This window comes from Clarias gariepinus, chromosome 7 (genome assembly GCF_024256425.1).
Source record: "Clarias gariepinus isolate MV-2021 ecotype Netherlands chromosome 7, CGAR_prim_01v2, whole genome shotgun sequence".
Classification (NCBI taxonomy): domain Eukaryota; kingdom Metazoa; phylum Chordata; class Actinopteri; order Siluriformes; family Clariidae; genus Clarias; species Clarias gariepinus.
In genome coordinates, this window is record NC_071106.1 from 3,131,223 (window position 1) to 3,147,458 (window position 16,236).

General features: G+C 36.9%; 2 protein-coding genes across 2 annotated transcripts in view; both read right to left on the bottom strand.

Annotated features, from left to right (window-relative positions):
• Positions 1–8,238: 8,238 nt before the first annotated feature.
• LOC128527620 (protein NLRC3-like) overlaps positions 8,239–16,236 on the bottom strand; it is a 446,994-nt gene continuing 438,996 nt past the window's right edge. Inside the window, exons 20-22 of the mRNA XM_053500085.1 lie at positions 10,405–10,575; positions 9,058–9,219; positions 8,239–8,618 (exon numbers count right to left, since the gene is read on the bottom strand). Coding sequence (XP_053356060.1) covers positions 8,543–8,618; positions 9,058–9,219; positions 10,405–10,575 — 409 coding nt within the window. The 3' untranslated portion in view covers positions 8,239–8,542. The remainder of the gene's footprint in view (positions 8,619–9,057; positions 9,220–10,404; positions 10,576–16,236) is intronic.
• Positions 10,748–11,967, bottom strand: LOC128527619 (uncharacterized). The gene is made up of 2 exons (XM_053500083.1): positions 11,885–11,967; positions 10,748–11,699 (listed from the first exon to the last, which is right to left on the bottom strand). Exons 1-2 carry the CDS (start codon positions 11,943–11,945, stop codon positions 11,041–11,043), a joined length of 720 nt encoding a protein of 239 aa, XP_053356058.1. The 5' UTR covers positions 11,946–11,967; the 3' UTR covers positions 10,748–11,040.

The following is a 16,236-nucleotide window of genomic DNA, read 5'->3' on the forward strand; positions in this document are numbered from 1 at the left end:
AAGGTGGTCATGTAGCAGCCTGCCTCACTCTCTGCAGACTCTGTATCTTTTACAGAGAGCTCCTTGTGATCTCCTCGCTATGCTAATGGGCAAAGGCACTCACTTAAATTGGTTTGTAGGTTCCCTCTGGACTCTTTAATAGTGAGGTCTTTTCCAATCAACTCTCCTTCATGTGGTGTGCACGCTGGTTTGTTGCGTGCCTGACTTCCTTTTTCATCTCAGGTATGAACATTTCTTGCGAATTACTTGTCATGTTTGCTGGAAATAGTACTCATTTCATTTGGATTGTAGGTGTAAGGGCCATGTTTCATTTTTATAAATTTGTTGTTGTGTTTATTTCTATTTCATTAGTTAAGCATTATGCATTGAGTTTATTAGTTAAGCATTTAGTATGATAATCGTAAGTTGCACTGTGACATCATTCCATAGTTGTGTAGCTGCATGTCTATCACGCACGGTAGTTGTTGTTAAGATACAGAAGTGTGGAGAACACAAGCTTTTGACCGTAATAACGTAATCAAAAGGAATTAAAAATTCAAATTCAAATTCCGACTGCCCTCCAAGGTGCTCAGGAACTTTTACTCCTTCACCATAGAGAGCATACAGACGGGAAACATCTCAACCTGGTTCGGGAACAGCACCACGCAGGACAGACGAGCTCTACAGACGGTTGTGCGATCAGCTGAGCGCATCATCCGCACCGAGCTCCCTGACCTGCACTCAATCTACAGCAGGCGGTGCTGGACCAAGGCCAGGAAGATTGTGAAGGACCTCAGCCATCCCAACAATGGACTGTTCTCTCTGTTGAGGTCAGGAAAGCGATTCCGCTCCCTGAAGACCAACACAGAGAGACTGAGAAGGAGCTTCTTCCCGCAGGTGATACGGTCTCTCAATCCCACCACCACACAGTACTGACCCACACATATGGTTTTTACACACACACACACTGGACATTCTGGACATTCGTTTACACTAGTGGCCACTGCACAACTACACTTCGTGGTCATCAAATCACTCTGTCACAAGTCACTTTACTGTAAATAAATTACTTTTAAGCATATTTGCACTGCACAAGACACTTTAAATATGTGGATTGCACAAACGCTGGACATTACCATTCTTTCATTACCATTTATTCTAACTCCATTCCACACAAAAATTACATAAATATATACCTACCTACCTATCAGCTGCTCTTATTGTTCTATATTTCTTCATACATTCTTCATATATTTTCTATATTGTGTATTTTTGTTGTACAGTTATTTTATTTTTAACTTTAATTTTAATATTTTATTTTATTCTTTCCTAGTTAAATTTACCTTTTATTTTCATTTTCATATTTATTTCCTATTACTATTCATAGTCTTCTATTTTTAGGTCACAAGCAGTTGTCTAAGCATTTCACTGCATATCGTACTGTGTATGACTGTGTATGTGACAAATAAAATTTGAATTTGAATTTCTTGTTGTGTCCTAGCATTAAAAGTTAGCGCATGATCCTGTGCTAAGAGTATTTTAAACTGCTGATCAATGTTACTCGTTTAACTAAAAAAAATGTATATAGTTATGTTGTCCAGTTTTTAAGTTCAGGCAATCTACTATACTTTTTTTTCAGTTTGCAGAAAAGATTCTGCTGGGTAAATTTTTTTTATTTTACCACGTCAGAGAAAGAGGTGAAAAAAATGAGGCTCGATATAGCCACCACCCTCCTCCAGAATTCAGGTGTGTATCTTTTTTTGGTAAACAGGCCATTCCTTTTTTTATTGTTAGACATTACGGAAAGAATATATCTTTTAAAATAGTTTGTGAAAATAGTATATAGAATGTATCTCTTTTTGTGTTTACAGAAGATCTCAGCAATGTGTGCTACTATTGTGGTAGTGGCGATGAAGACACACAATGGGTAACTTTGAATTAAACATGCCCTCTTTTTTAGAGGGGGGTGTTGGAGGTGGGGGTAAGGTGGTGTCGTTGGTTTACATTTGGGCATTTGGCAGACACTCTTATCCAGAGCGACTTACATTTTTTTTTTTTAATCTCATTACACGTCTAAGCAGTTGAGGGCCTTGCTTAAGGGCCCAACAGTGGCAACTTGGTGGTTGTGGGGTTTGAACCTGGGATCTTCCGAACCGTAGTCCAATGCCTTAACCACTGAGCTACCCCTGGGTTGTTACTAAGGTTCCAGCCCTGGTTGCGTGACCCTTGTTGCATGTCATGTCCCTGTTCTCCTATGCTAGTTAGCACTGTGGCCTTGCACCTCTGGGGTAGAGGGTTCTGTTTCCACCTCATTTCTGTGTGCGTGGAGTTTGCATGTTCTTCTCGTGCTTGGTGGATTTTCTTCTGTTACTCCGGTTTCCTCCCAAAGTCCAAAGACATGAACATTAGGTTAATTGGCATAGTAAACTAGTTACATATTTTAATCATTATGGTAGTTAATGTTAATTAGAAAATAATGCTGAGAAACATTATTTTACTGTTACACTGTACACAGAATAAGCATGTTGGAAACGGTTTGTGTGTAATTATATATATTTTTGTTTCCCCAGATTTGCTGTGATGGCTGTGACCGATGGTTTCACATTAGCTGTGTTCAATGTCCTGCAGTTGAAAAGGAATACTTCTGCCCAGCCTGCATGTAAAATACTGACTGGAAAAAAAAAAATCATGGTTTCTTTTTTTATTGTTTGGGTTATTTTTTTGACATGCTATTCTCAATTCTTTTTATTTATTATAAAGTTGTTAATTTTCTTTTTGGTATTGTTGTTAAAAATAGGTTTTATTATTTAAAGGGCTGTTTGTTTAACCTCGTTTTGAATAGCTTTAGATTATGGTTACTAATATATATTTGGCTCCATTTTGGTTAGCTTATAACACTGCTGTCAGTAATGTTATTTAGCACAAACAAGCTAGCTCCAGCTGGCTAAAATACTGCCTTATGTAACTAAGAGATGTTTATGGATTTATGTGGTGTAAATGTTCATAATGCCTTTTGTTTAGCTTGTATTTACAAATACTTGCTTAGGTGTAAATGTTTAGAATGTGTTAAATATGTGTGTAAAGCATGTCCACCCAAGTGAAAAAAAAGTATGCTAAGTATATAAAATCCAAGCACATTTAAGTATACTTGCAGCCAGACTAATGACTAGTATACTAGAAGTTTGCTATTTTGGAACAACTAATTTTGTACTAAGTGTATTTAAGTTGTAATTAAATTGTACAAAAGCACAATTTTAAGTGTATTAAGTATACTTTTGTGTGCTAAAGTGGAACAGCTTTAAGTATACTTAGTACTAACGTACATACCTGACAGTAATTAATACAATTTAAGTATATATTTAATGTATTATAAGTATATTACAGCTATTTTTACTGTGTTACAAATACATGATTAATACTGTATATTATGAGTATATACTTATTGCAGCAGTAACATGCTGTTATACTTCGGGCCAATTACAAATACTAAAAAAGTACACTTTGTGGTTAATACAAATATACTTTATTGTATCATACAGTACATAAAACCTTCTATACTACAGTATTGCAAATGTGTTACCAGTACACTAAAGGTGTTTAGGATAATTTACAAATGCTAAATACATTTTCTACACTTTAACATGTTTTTAAAAACACATTACATCAGTAATATAGAGGCAGATTTTATGTATGAGTTCAACAGATTTAATTCGCACAAGGCTACAAAAAAGCAAAAAAACTATAAACAAAAAACTATAGTTTGTGTTCAACAAAACGTGTTCACAAACACACAAACTAAAATACAAACTGTTGTCTGAACACAGACAGAAATTAGTATTAGAATATCCAGGTACAGTATTAGTTTTAACCTGGTGTGTTGATTCTAGCTGTTACACAGAGACTGAAAACAGGCCGAGAGCTACGGAGCCATTATACCACAAGCAAAGTACATAAGATTTAGCAACAACACATTAGACAATACATTCTAAAGTTTAAAGTATGTATTTAATTACAAATTACCTAACAAAAACCATATCCGATTCAAGTGTTTACACTTGCCATACCATCTAAATACCACGGGCCAGGGGTAGCACAGTGGTTAAGGCATTGGACTACGGTTCGGAAGATCCCAGGTTCAAACCCCACAACCACCAAGTTGGTTGGGCCCTTAAGCAAGGCCCTTAACCCTCAACTGCTCAAATGTGTAATGAGATAAAAATGTAAGTCGCTCTGGATAAGAGCGTCTGCCAAATGTTTAAATGTAAATCTAAAAGACAACGCGCATACTTAAAGGGAGGTTCTTGCACTACACACTAGCCAAGATGGGAGGAGGTAAAATATGCTTGACAACTATGCAAAATTCACAAAACGTGCACAAAAGTGCAGCCTGTGCATATGCTTCATTCACATGATAATGATTTCTTAATGTTATTTAGCCTAAATAAGTACTAACACAAGGCGGAGGGGGTGCTTTTTCTCCTCCATGTCACCTGCGATGTTATCATTCCACATGTGCTTCCACCAGAGAATAACATTACGTCATTAAACCGCAAAGAAGTCGCAGTTTTTAATTCAATTCAATTCAATTCAATTTTATTTGTATAGCGCTTTTAGCAATTTTCATTGCCGCAAAGCAGCTTTACACAGTCAAAAGAATTATTTAAGTTTGTATGCAATGTGAATTTGTATGAACCAAAATGGTCAGTTTGTCCCTGGTGAACAAGCCGAGGGCGACAGTGGCAAGGAAAAACTCCCTGAGATGGTAGTAGGAAGAAACCTTGAGAGGAACCAGACTCAACAGGGAACCCATCCTCATTTGGGTGAAACAGAAAGCAGTAAATGATCTGCATTTATACAGTGTGTAGGGTGGGAGGCAGTTCAGCTATAATAGCTGATGTTAATTGATGTTAATATGGAGTCCAGGTAGTTATTGAAGACCCAGGTAAGAAGTTCCAGTCCTGAACTATCGAACTGTCAAGTCCCCAGAGAAACAGTTGCCAACACCAGTCAAGGCCAGAACCATTTTCTAGGTAGAGAGAATCATTCCCAGACACCAGACGCATCCCAGAGAGACACACGGGGCATCCACGTGACGAGATCTTCAGCCAGAAGCGGGGCACCAGGATGGGTCAGACAGGTCCGGAGGGCAGAGGGAGTCTGGATCACTGGCAGCTCAGGAACGACATGTGTAGCTCGACAGAGAGAGAGAGAAAGAGTGAAAGGGGGAGACAGGAGGAGAGAGGAAAAAGAAAGAGGGGGGGGGAAGAGAAGAAGAGGAGAGATGGCAGTTAGGTATGGTCACAGTCACACAATGTATAATGTGAATGTATATTAACTGTAGAGTGCAAGCAGAGACTCCGGCAGGACTAACTATGACAGCATAACTAAAAGGGAGAGCCAGAAGGAAACACAAACATGAGGGCTTCCTGACATGTAAAGCAAACAATCACCTCACCGTCAGCAAACCTGAGTGATCAATGAGAGTGAGGAAGACAGCATCCAAACATACCAGTTCACCATAATACTCTAGGTCTACGTTTAATGACGTACAGAACACAATGCCTCAGAAAATCTGATCTGTCTGTTTACACGACAATCACATTAGCACTTATCTGATTTATTTCCGCATAAGAAGGAGGCCTGAAACTGATCTCGAAATATCGGAATGCATGCGTTTTTTTCCTGTTTACATGGACATAGAACAGATATTTGTCCAGCCTATTGCCCATCAACAGACACAAAAATATATACACACATTCACAATTATCTATGGCTTTTTTTAAAACTCAAATTGAATTATGGCATCAGTGTGTAGTATTATCTTTCCTCTAAAAATGTGACCTACATGTGCTGCCATGTGACCTACAGAAGACAGGTGTATATTTTTCATGTTAGAGTGTGGATAAATTTTTTGGGCCTCTCTGTATATACTGTGTGTTCATACCTATTAATTGCACATCTATTTCTGAACAGTTTAGGCTACATTTTTTTATTTACAGTGGAACCTCGGATTACGAGCACAATTTAGCCCTAAAAAATAAATACATAAAAATAATTAACACAAAATATAAGGCAAAAATAAAACAAATTAACATGCATTTTACCTTAAAAATCCAATAATTTAATTACCTAATAAATCCTGACAGATAAAATCCCGACAGTGTGTAAAGCTAACGTGAGAGGAGACTTTCAGCCCCTCCTGTCTCCCCCTTTTCATCTTACACAGTAAACCTGTCTTATTTGAATTTCACACAAACATAAACATACATTAACGGAAAGACTGTTTTTTCAGGAAAAATTAGCAAGGAACATAGCTAATGACACTCGCGTGAACGCATATTAACAGAATCACTGCTGTTAAGTAAAACAAACAAACAAATAAACCTGCACTTTACCTTTGAAAAGAATCGTGACAGAGCAGAGTTTCTCTCTCTCTCTCTCTCGCACGTGTGATACATGATAATCGGTACTCGTAAACCAAGACAATGCTCATTTTTTAATGCTCGTCTTGCGGAACACTCGTAAACCGCGTTACTCGTAATCCGAGGTTCCACTGTATATTCTTGTATATTTACTCTATAAGTGAAGACCAATATGTTTGTTTGTGTAAAGGTTATCTTGGTCATTACTGTAATGATCTGCAGACTTTGGACAAACTTGTTGGACATCCACCACAAGAGAAGACTGATGTAGCCAGTGAGAGAGAACTTTTCCAGCCCAGTTCTTGTAGCCCTTACATACAGCAAGCAACCAAATTTCCCTTTAATTTTCCCTTCTCTTTTTTGACTGATTATTTTCACTGGAAGATTGTCATAATGCTGTGGACTTTGTGTAACTCCTGTATAAATCATACTTTGAGTTTAACAGTGTGACACTTAATATCTTTGTCAGGTTGGGTGACATTTTGTATCATTTAGTGTCTTGAATTGGCAGATTTTGCTGGTGTCTGTCATATTGTGTAAATTAAAAATTTATTACACAATAAAAACTGTATGTTGTAGTTTGCACATCTAAGTCTATTTTATTTATGCATTTATTTTTACACATAGGCTCGGTTTACAAATTTAGTGGTAATAATAAACCATAGTATTTTTAATATTACTAACCTGTTGGTTTTAATGTTGTGGTGGACAGAGGTCAATATGGACACTGACGGGTCTCAGGTGGTGTTTGTTGTGGCTCATCACTGTATGCTGTTAACTGAGGATGTTTGATATGTTTAATAAAACTATAATATTTCTCACTTGTGTTTCATGCATCTCATTTATATCTGGCTTTAATCTCATTATGGTCTTGTATATGTCTAAGCAAATGAGCCATAAGCATATTGCATAAGTATATTATAAAAAAATAGATATATTCAACCAAATTTAATATATTATTCAGTATATTGTGAATATATTTAGATCAGAACATCAAATCATTCAATATATTGACAGTTAATATATAGAGAAATATATTTTCTTCACAGAGCAGTCGTTCTTAAATTGCCCTGTGTGTATGAATGTGTGTGTGTGCATGTGTGTATGTGCCCTGCAATGGATTGTCAATGGAGAACCTGGCCATGTCTCCTGAAGTCTCCTGGAATAGACTCCACGTCTCCCACGACTCTATATACAGTATACATGGTAAAGAAAATGAGTGAATGAATGAGGTAGAGTGAAAGGTTATCACCTGACAGCTCCAGGGTCTTGGGTTCGATCCTCAGGTCAGGTGAGTCCATAGAGTTCAATGTTGTTCCAGTTAAACTGATGTGAAATCATGTTGAATGTGTGAAAACTAATTGTAAATGTAACAGTTCATGTAAAATGTACATTTATTTTATTCACATGAAGCCTGTGAACATATTTGGAATGAATTTAATGAAATGTTCTCAGTGTAATTTCCTTTTATTAAGTTACATTTATTGGTAGGATTAGAGCAGCATCTATTTGTGGTGCTACTAATGTGTGTGTTATCAGTGTAGTGAAGAACACAGACTTTATGTAATTAATAAAAACATGAGTCTTGAAGAGTAAATAAAGATTTTACTTATGAGCACAATTTACATAGATACTGAATATAAAGCATAATTTATAAATTAACAACAGATTCAGTCTCTTCTTTAGTTTCCTTTTTTATAAACAGGTTTATTTCAGTTTACACTGAATAAGAGGTTTAATGTTAAAAGACACTCTGTGGAACAAATCACCAGAAACCAGAACATGGCCAACTCTTACTTTTTAAAATACTTCATTGTTTAAAAAGTGAGCAGTAAATTCACTGAAATAGGAGACAGTCACATACAGGACACAGGACACGTTTGTCTTCATCTGTCCTACATTGATGAGTTTCTTTGAAGTTTATCTAGTACTATTTGTTTTATGGACTGGAGGTGGGAGAGCTTGTGTAGCCCCTGTTTAGCCTCCAGTCTCTGTGTGTTACTGGTGTTACTGGTTTCATTACTCCAATTCTGTTCTGTGATCTTATATAAACCTCCTGAAGACTGAATTCTGGGTTTGTTGAGTGTCTGTTCCACTACTGTCCTGGTTCTGCTGAGTTTAATCACGATCCACACTGCTTCCTAACTTACTGTACACGCTGCTTCCTTTCTCCCATCAGAGGAATGTTTAATTTCACTTCTGAAGGAGTTATCATGTCTGTAAAAATCAAAACAGAAAAAACATGTTTCAAATCTGTACCCTGTGTCTCTTTTTTTTTGTAATTATTATTAAAATTACACATGTATCACATTTAGTTAAACTTTATAAACACATGAAATCTGGCATGAAAGGAAAATAAACTTGAAAGATGAGATTATAAGTGCAGTGGTATTTCTGTGGAGAACAGAAACAGATCAGATGAAAGTTCACTTCTATTAAATCAGAACTGTATAGTTATTATCATGAAGTGACAAATTACTGTTGTGTTTAATTTAGTTCCTAAAGGTATATTCTATGTGCTTCTCTCAGTATGATCACCAACATGCTGCTGATTTGAGCATTTATATTCCTCTTTCACTTCACTCTTACAGCTACATTATATTCTACAGAAAGTACACATTCTGCACTACTCTGTCTGTGTGTTAAGTTTACTTACACTAGTCGTCCTCCTGAACGCTGCAGTAATTCCTCGAGTCGTGTGACTGAATTTCCCAGTTTATTCCACCTCAGATCCAGATCTTTCAGATGTGAGGAGTTTAACTTTAGTGCAGCAGTCAGAGCAGCACAGTGTCTATCTGTTATACTGCACTTTACTAACCTGCAGAGAGAAACATTTTTATATATTATTTACTTCACAGGGATAAATAATGATGTAGGCACACATGTAATATATATCTGTACAGAACCAGTCAAAAGTTTGGACACACCTTATAATTAAATTTTCTTTGTTTAGTGATTTATTTTCTATATTCTAGTGCAATACTGTTTTTTTATTCCAAAACTATAAAATTATGAAATTAGGTATTTAACAACACCAACAGTTGGCTGTTATTTTTAGACATGAAGGTCAGCTGTTCTGGAACAGTTCTTGCAAGAACAGTATTGTCAAGTGCATTTGTAAAACCCATCAAGCACCATGATGAAACTTGTTTATGTAACATCCTCAGCAGCGACCTCATTTCCCCTCTCGTCTGTTCAAACCACTCAGCATTCAGCATCAGCAGTAAACTAATCACCACCTGATCATCTGTTTATCTAATTATCATTATTTTATGCTTGAAATATTTATAGGTCACTGTGTGGGTTAATAACTCAGAACCTGCTTAGGTACAGGGACTGGACTGAAAATGTGAGACAAAAAGTCCTTTAGAAAGACTCCATTAAAATACAAGAAAGTCTGGATTATATATATTTAGTTCTGTGTAAAAGATTTTATTCAATTATTAGACATTGTATTAAATAAGTATTATTCTATTCCCAAGAATCCATTTTATTGATAAAAAATACACTGCTCTCAGTCAATTAAAATATTAATACACCTGAATGTTTATTAACAAAGGATGAGAGAGTTTTGGCCTTTTTATTTGCACAATTATTGGGCTACTATTAGTGTAGTAACTTAACTAAATAATCTTACTGTCTTACTTGATTTAAATTGATTTTAAATCCTAAGATTATGTATAAGAAATGAACAACTCGAAATAAAAAAGGCAGGTTTGGGGGGGGGCATTGTGTGGACTTTGAGGCCTTTACTGGCAGCCAAGCAATAGAGTTCTTAAATGCATGTGATGGAGCTCTGTGCAATGTCCTACTTCAATGATGTAGACTTCTTCCTGTAACACTGTTTACAGAAAATGTCTTCTAGAAACTAGCAGTAGGTTTGGGAGTTGATTTTAACTTAAAAACAGAAAACATGGCTCGAGTAATATTACAAACACATTTCTAAATCTCTGGTTCGTGTTCTTCAATCTTATATACATTCTCCTGTTTTTGACAGACTCACCGCAGTGTCTCCAGTTTACACTCGTGTTTCTTCAGTAGATCACAGACCTTCTTCACTCCTGAGTCTCCTAGTTCACACTTACTCAGATCCAGCTCTCTGATATGTGATGGATTTTTACAGAGAGCTGAAACCACATCAGTGCAGGATTTCACACTTACACTCTCACACAGTCTGCAGAGAGAAAATACTGTTTAGTCCAACAGAAAAAGGAAAGATACAGAAATGACTAAAGTAGTATTATAAACTACTATATTAAACTGTGGTTTGTGCTCTTCATACACACATTCTTCTGTTTTTACCAGACTCATATGACTGGGTGAGAAATAAAAAACATAACCATTAGCAGGGTATCTGCAGGTTTCTACGAGATAGATTTAAGACTTTTTAAGACCTTTTTAATACCGTACAGAATGAAATTTAAGACCAATTTTGTAGTAACAAATTTGCAAACACCACACAACACAACCAATTAAACTCTTTATTGATTTACAGAAAGAGTGAAACAAAATTGCAAAATATTCTTTGCACTGACTAATCATTAGGAATAATATTGACAGCCATGGGCTTATGAAGATTTCAAACAAACACTGCACAGCAGTAAGTACACTGCATGCCATTAACCTGAACATTTGTTTTTTACTGTATTGATCTCAGTTCTTTGCCCTTTGCCTCCAACTCGGTCTCAATTTGCTGTAATTCACTTGTTTTTTCTTTATACCTCTTCCTCAGTGTGTTCGATTTTGTAATGAGCTGTGCCATCAAGGTGCCAGCTTTTCCTTCAGCTTCTTCTGCAAGCTGATCCGCATCCCTCTGCAGGCTCATAGATACCTGGACCAGAATTTTCTTTTTCTTTTTCAGGTGCTCAATGTTTTCTTCTAAAGATTTCCGTTTCTGTGCCTGGACATCTGTAATTTTCTTAGCCTTCTGCTGATCCAGGTGCATTCTATATCTAGACCTGGCAGATGCAGCTGAGGCCAGTAACTCTTTAGAAATAGGCACATTGAGGAGCCCTCCACAGATGTTGACATAATCGCATACCAGTCGATGTGTGACCATTGTCTCCTCCTGCATATTGCAGGTCTCCACTTCTTTGTTAATGGAGAATCCCCTCTCCACTGTAGCCTGCCCATGGGACAGGAGAAGCAGTTTCTTGCAAAAGCCCCACAACTCATCATAGCGCTCGGCAAGTACACCATGCAAGAACGTATCTAGCCTGGTCTCTGTGGATCTGTATGAGACAAGGGTCTCATTTTCAGCAGATAACATGTTACTAAACTGCTGGATTATCACATCACCTACAGAAAACAGTAAGGAAAAAATACAATTAATTTTATTTAAAAAAGAAAAAAGAAAAAAAAAAGTATGCATATAAAGTATTAATACAATTTTTACACAAGCCATTTTTTACATTTAGAGTAATGTCATATTTCACAACTTGCTACATACTACACTTCGATAGAACTGAACTATTCTTTCCTACCAGCAGAGACACCTCCTGACAACTGTTGGGCTTGCAAAAACTTCTGCACCAGTTTTGTCATGTTGCTCTTGCACCAGTCAGGGTCAGATAACATCATGCTGGAATCCAAACAGGCCACCTGCCTCACTACAGGATACTTTAATGGGCTCTTTTCCTGTACTTTCTGGATGATGGTAGACATCATTTTAAGACAATCTTTCCTAAACTCCAGAACTGTGAGTTCCCCTATCTTTTTCTGTTTCTGTAGTTCCTGATGGGAGGATGCAAAAATCTATTATAACCTATTATGACCTTTTATGAAATCAAGCTTTTAGCTGAACTCAAAATAACAGAAGAGATTCTGCACCCAAGCCTATGTTAACTTCCTTTGGGGTGACCCAGCTCTGATTGTCACAGACATCCAATCTGACCAGCTGAAGTGGACTAATATCCTTGAGTACTTCTTTCTTGACAAAACGCCTCAGCATACTCTGCCAAAACACACAAAAAAGTTACATTTACTTGAGTTCAATTTTAGTATACTACTATAACTATTGTTGTTAGTGTTTGCTTCATCTCCTAGTTCCAAAAACTATGTATCCCATTAAATGGAAAACTTCCAAACAAGATTTAAAATTCAATAAAAATTATTATTATTATTATTATTATTATTAATTATTATTAGCATTATGAGAGTGCTGCACTGGAAATACAATACCTTCAACAGCTCAGCCAAGTCTTTGGCAAGGAACGGAATCACAGGCACATCTGTTTGATAGAAGGTAAGAAAAGGACTGAAAGTCCTTGTGATAGCCATATAGAAATGTAGCTTTGCCAGGATAAGATGATCTTTTTCAGCAACTTCAAGAGTGTCATAAGATGCCGTTCCTGGATTTGGTATCTTCTTTTTTCTGACTGCATCCATGTACATGGTCACTGATGGCCAAACCTCCAAAGCTCTCTCCACGACTGGTAGATTTTCGAGCCACCTGTGTCCACAGAATGGAAGTGGAAATTTTGTGCATTTGGTTAGAGCTGTGAAATCCTCTCTCCTAGCTGGCGCATTGTGGAAGAGTATGTGCAAGGCCCTTAGAACCTTCTCCATGTGCCAAATGGAGAAGCCACGTTTGCAGGCATTGTGGAGGGTGTGGAGGCCACAGCTCCCCACCACAATTAGCTGTGTGCCACCAAACTGCTCATGATGCTCCTGTTGCAGGAGATCTAAAAACTTCCAATTAACATTTGGTCCATCCATAGAAACAGACAGAAGGTTTTTCAAGTCCAACTGCAATGCACATTCCTAGGGAAAAGGTAAATAAATAAAAAAAAAAAAAAAAAAAAATAAAAAAAAAAAAATATATATATATATATATATATATATATACACACACACATATATTTATACACACATATTAAATCTTGTTTATGTATATATATACACATATATATGTATAAATATATGTGTGTGTATGTATGCATGTATGCATGTATATATATATATATATATAATGTATATATGCACCATAAAACTTTTATACATAAAACATGTTCTATTAAAAAATTGATTGTTAATGAAACAAAATTAAACACACACATATACATACATATTTAATCATATTTTATTATATTTATAAATAAATATATATATATATATATATATATATATATATATATATATATATATGTGTGTGTGTATATATATATATATATATATATATATATATATATATATACACACACACACACATATACACATATACACATATATATATATATATAGAGAGAGAGAGACTCCATATCATATAACAATAATTATTGCTTCCAATGATACATACAAATTTGATTTGTGATGGGTTGGTACTTACTTTGAAATGGTGAAGCAAATCCTGAGCTGTTCCATGTCCCATGAATTGTGACCCTAGGTATCTTGACTGGACGCAATCCTGCCCCCAAAATCGAACATGCAAGTCCAACTGCTTTCTTTTGGACGTTTCATTAAGGCTCTCATCAAACATTAAAACAAACTTTTCCTTGTTAACATCCGCAACGAGGAGCTTGGTTATGTAAGGAGCCAGTCCAAATCTGGCAATGTATGCGGTTTTGTCTTTGCCACACTTAAATGTACGAGCGATTTCAGAGTCTGGAAACATAGTTCGGAAAACGTCACCGACAGCTTCGTTAGCAGTATAAGACTGATGCTTCGTTATTGTATGCAGACACCAGAGTACCTCGGCTCTGAGTGTTGTGGTAGAGGCAAACGTTGCTCTGATGTCTGCTGGAGCGGAAACCGCAGTGCTTGAAGTTGCAGCTGATGCAGCCGCCGATGTTTGGGATGCAGCAGCGCTCTGTGGTAGGCCTACTGTTGTGGGCTCGAAGGAGCAGAACTGGTAAATACCAGGGGCCTCATGTATAAAACTTTGCGTAGATTTCATCCTTAAAATGTGCGTACGCACATAAGGCAGAATTTGCGTACGCACAAAAGTTTTCAGATTTATAAAACCGTACGTACGCCAGAACCTGCGCAAGGTTCGCTTTATAAATCACAATTATCTGAATATTGTGCGCAGGAGCACGTGCTTATAGCTTACCCCAATCTCCTCCTGAAATAACCATATTTGGAGGTTAAGACCGCCTATTTTGAATATGTATGATCTCCCTGCATATTAATACGACCGATAATTGTCATTGATCTGTTGGCTAAAAATGGAAAAACAGAAACGAAAAGCAAAAAAAAAGAAACTTCAGCGACTGCGAGATGGAGGTACTGCTGTCTGAGGTGGAGGGCCGAAAAAAAGTTTTATTTGGTGGGCTCTCTGCGGGCATTTCAAATAAAAGAAAGATGGTAGAATGGGAGCAAGTAACAGAAGCAGTCAATGCTGTTACATCGGTGCCTCGCACAGTCCAAGAGACCAAAAAAAAAAATGGTCAGACTTAAAAGTAGTCGTTAAAAAAAAAGAATATGTGCACACAGGCGCAGTGTCGTAACAACTGGTGGTGGTCAAGGAATCACTGACCTCTCAGCCTTTGATGCAAGGGTGGGCGCGATTATAGGGGAAACAGGATTAAGTGGAGTTCTTCCAGAATTCCAAGGTGATACGGATGTGATTTGCGGTGACGATGGTAAGTAATTGATTTATCTACACATTATATAAGTTTTTGTCTGTTTAAAATTTAGCTTTTTTATTGTGGATAATTTAAATCAACCAATTCAAATTCCGCGGAAGTGGAAAGTCCTAAAATATCCAAGTGACAAATCTAGCAATAGATGCAGCTGTCCTTAAGATACGTTTATTAAAACAGTCGATTTTCCTGTTTATTCATATGCAAATAAAAAATAACTTAAAAAGACAACACCACTTGTACTTGAACACACAGCGCGTGGTTTCTCCGCGAGGGTCTTTCCAATACTGGCCGCAATTCAGAACACAATTCCAAGAGGATGGCTCTTGGGAATCGAAATCGGCTCATGAGCCAATCATCATCATGAGCAAGGAAATCTTCACGGTCTCTGAAAACACGCTCCCTCCGTAGAGCGTCATTAGCAAGGTCTTCTAACAGCGCTAGAGCATCCATTATGATGATATGTTATATACGCACATACCTTTTTATAGCCCATTCATTAAAAAAAAGTAAATTCAAAGTATTTGCACTTGGTTAAGAATGCTGATAATGATAATTCAGGTTGATGCAATTTGATTAATTGGGTGATGACTATTTTAAATAATTATTGCTATTTGGGCCAGTTGGTGTCGCCAAAACACATACTCTTTTAAAAGAGTGCGTACGCACGGTCAAGAGCATCCTTACGGTGCGCACTTATTTACGCCAAGTTTATTTTTTATAAATCCCGATATGTGCGTGGAAAAATGCGTACGCATATTTCTATGCCCATTTTGGGCGTACGCAACGTTTATACATCAGGCCCCAGGTGTTTTCCGACAGGTTTCCGCAGCCACTTTGTGTTTTTCACACTGCATGTGCGTCTCCAAAGCTTTCACTCCCATTGTTCCGAGTTTTAAGTTTTTTTTGCATAGTATGCACCGGACCTCGAACACACTGCTACTAACTGGTCTTAACCACGGCGCAAAATTAGGGTTATGTAACCATTTTTCATTAAACTTACATTTCCCCATGGCTAAACAAGGCTAAAGCTCAATCATGCTTTATCATGGTTCACGCAGCGTTACCGTAAAGCCTGTGTCAAGCGAACTCCCCGCGAACGCGTCTTTTAATTGGTTCCGCCCATTTTGCGATACGTGACAAATAGACAAAAAGATTTCAAATTTAATAAATAAAATCTTCTTTACAGGGTCGGTTAGATTGAATTTTTAAGACCTTTGAAACGCGAATTTAAGACATTTTAATGCTTATTA

Excerpts from the sequence above, each read along its gene's own strand:
- LOC128527619 (XM_053500083.1), bottom strand. The coding sequence starts at position 11,945 with ATGACAAAACTGGTGCAGAAGTTTTTGCAAGCCCAACAGTTGTCAGGA. Across the intron at positions 11,700-11,884 it reads GTCAGGAGGTGTCTCTGCTG|GTGATGTGATAATCCAGCAG; the intron begins GTAGGAAAGAAT and ends TGTTTTCTGTAG.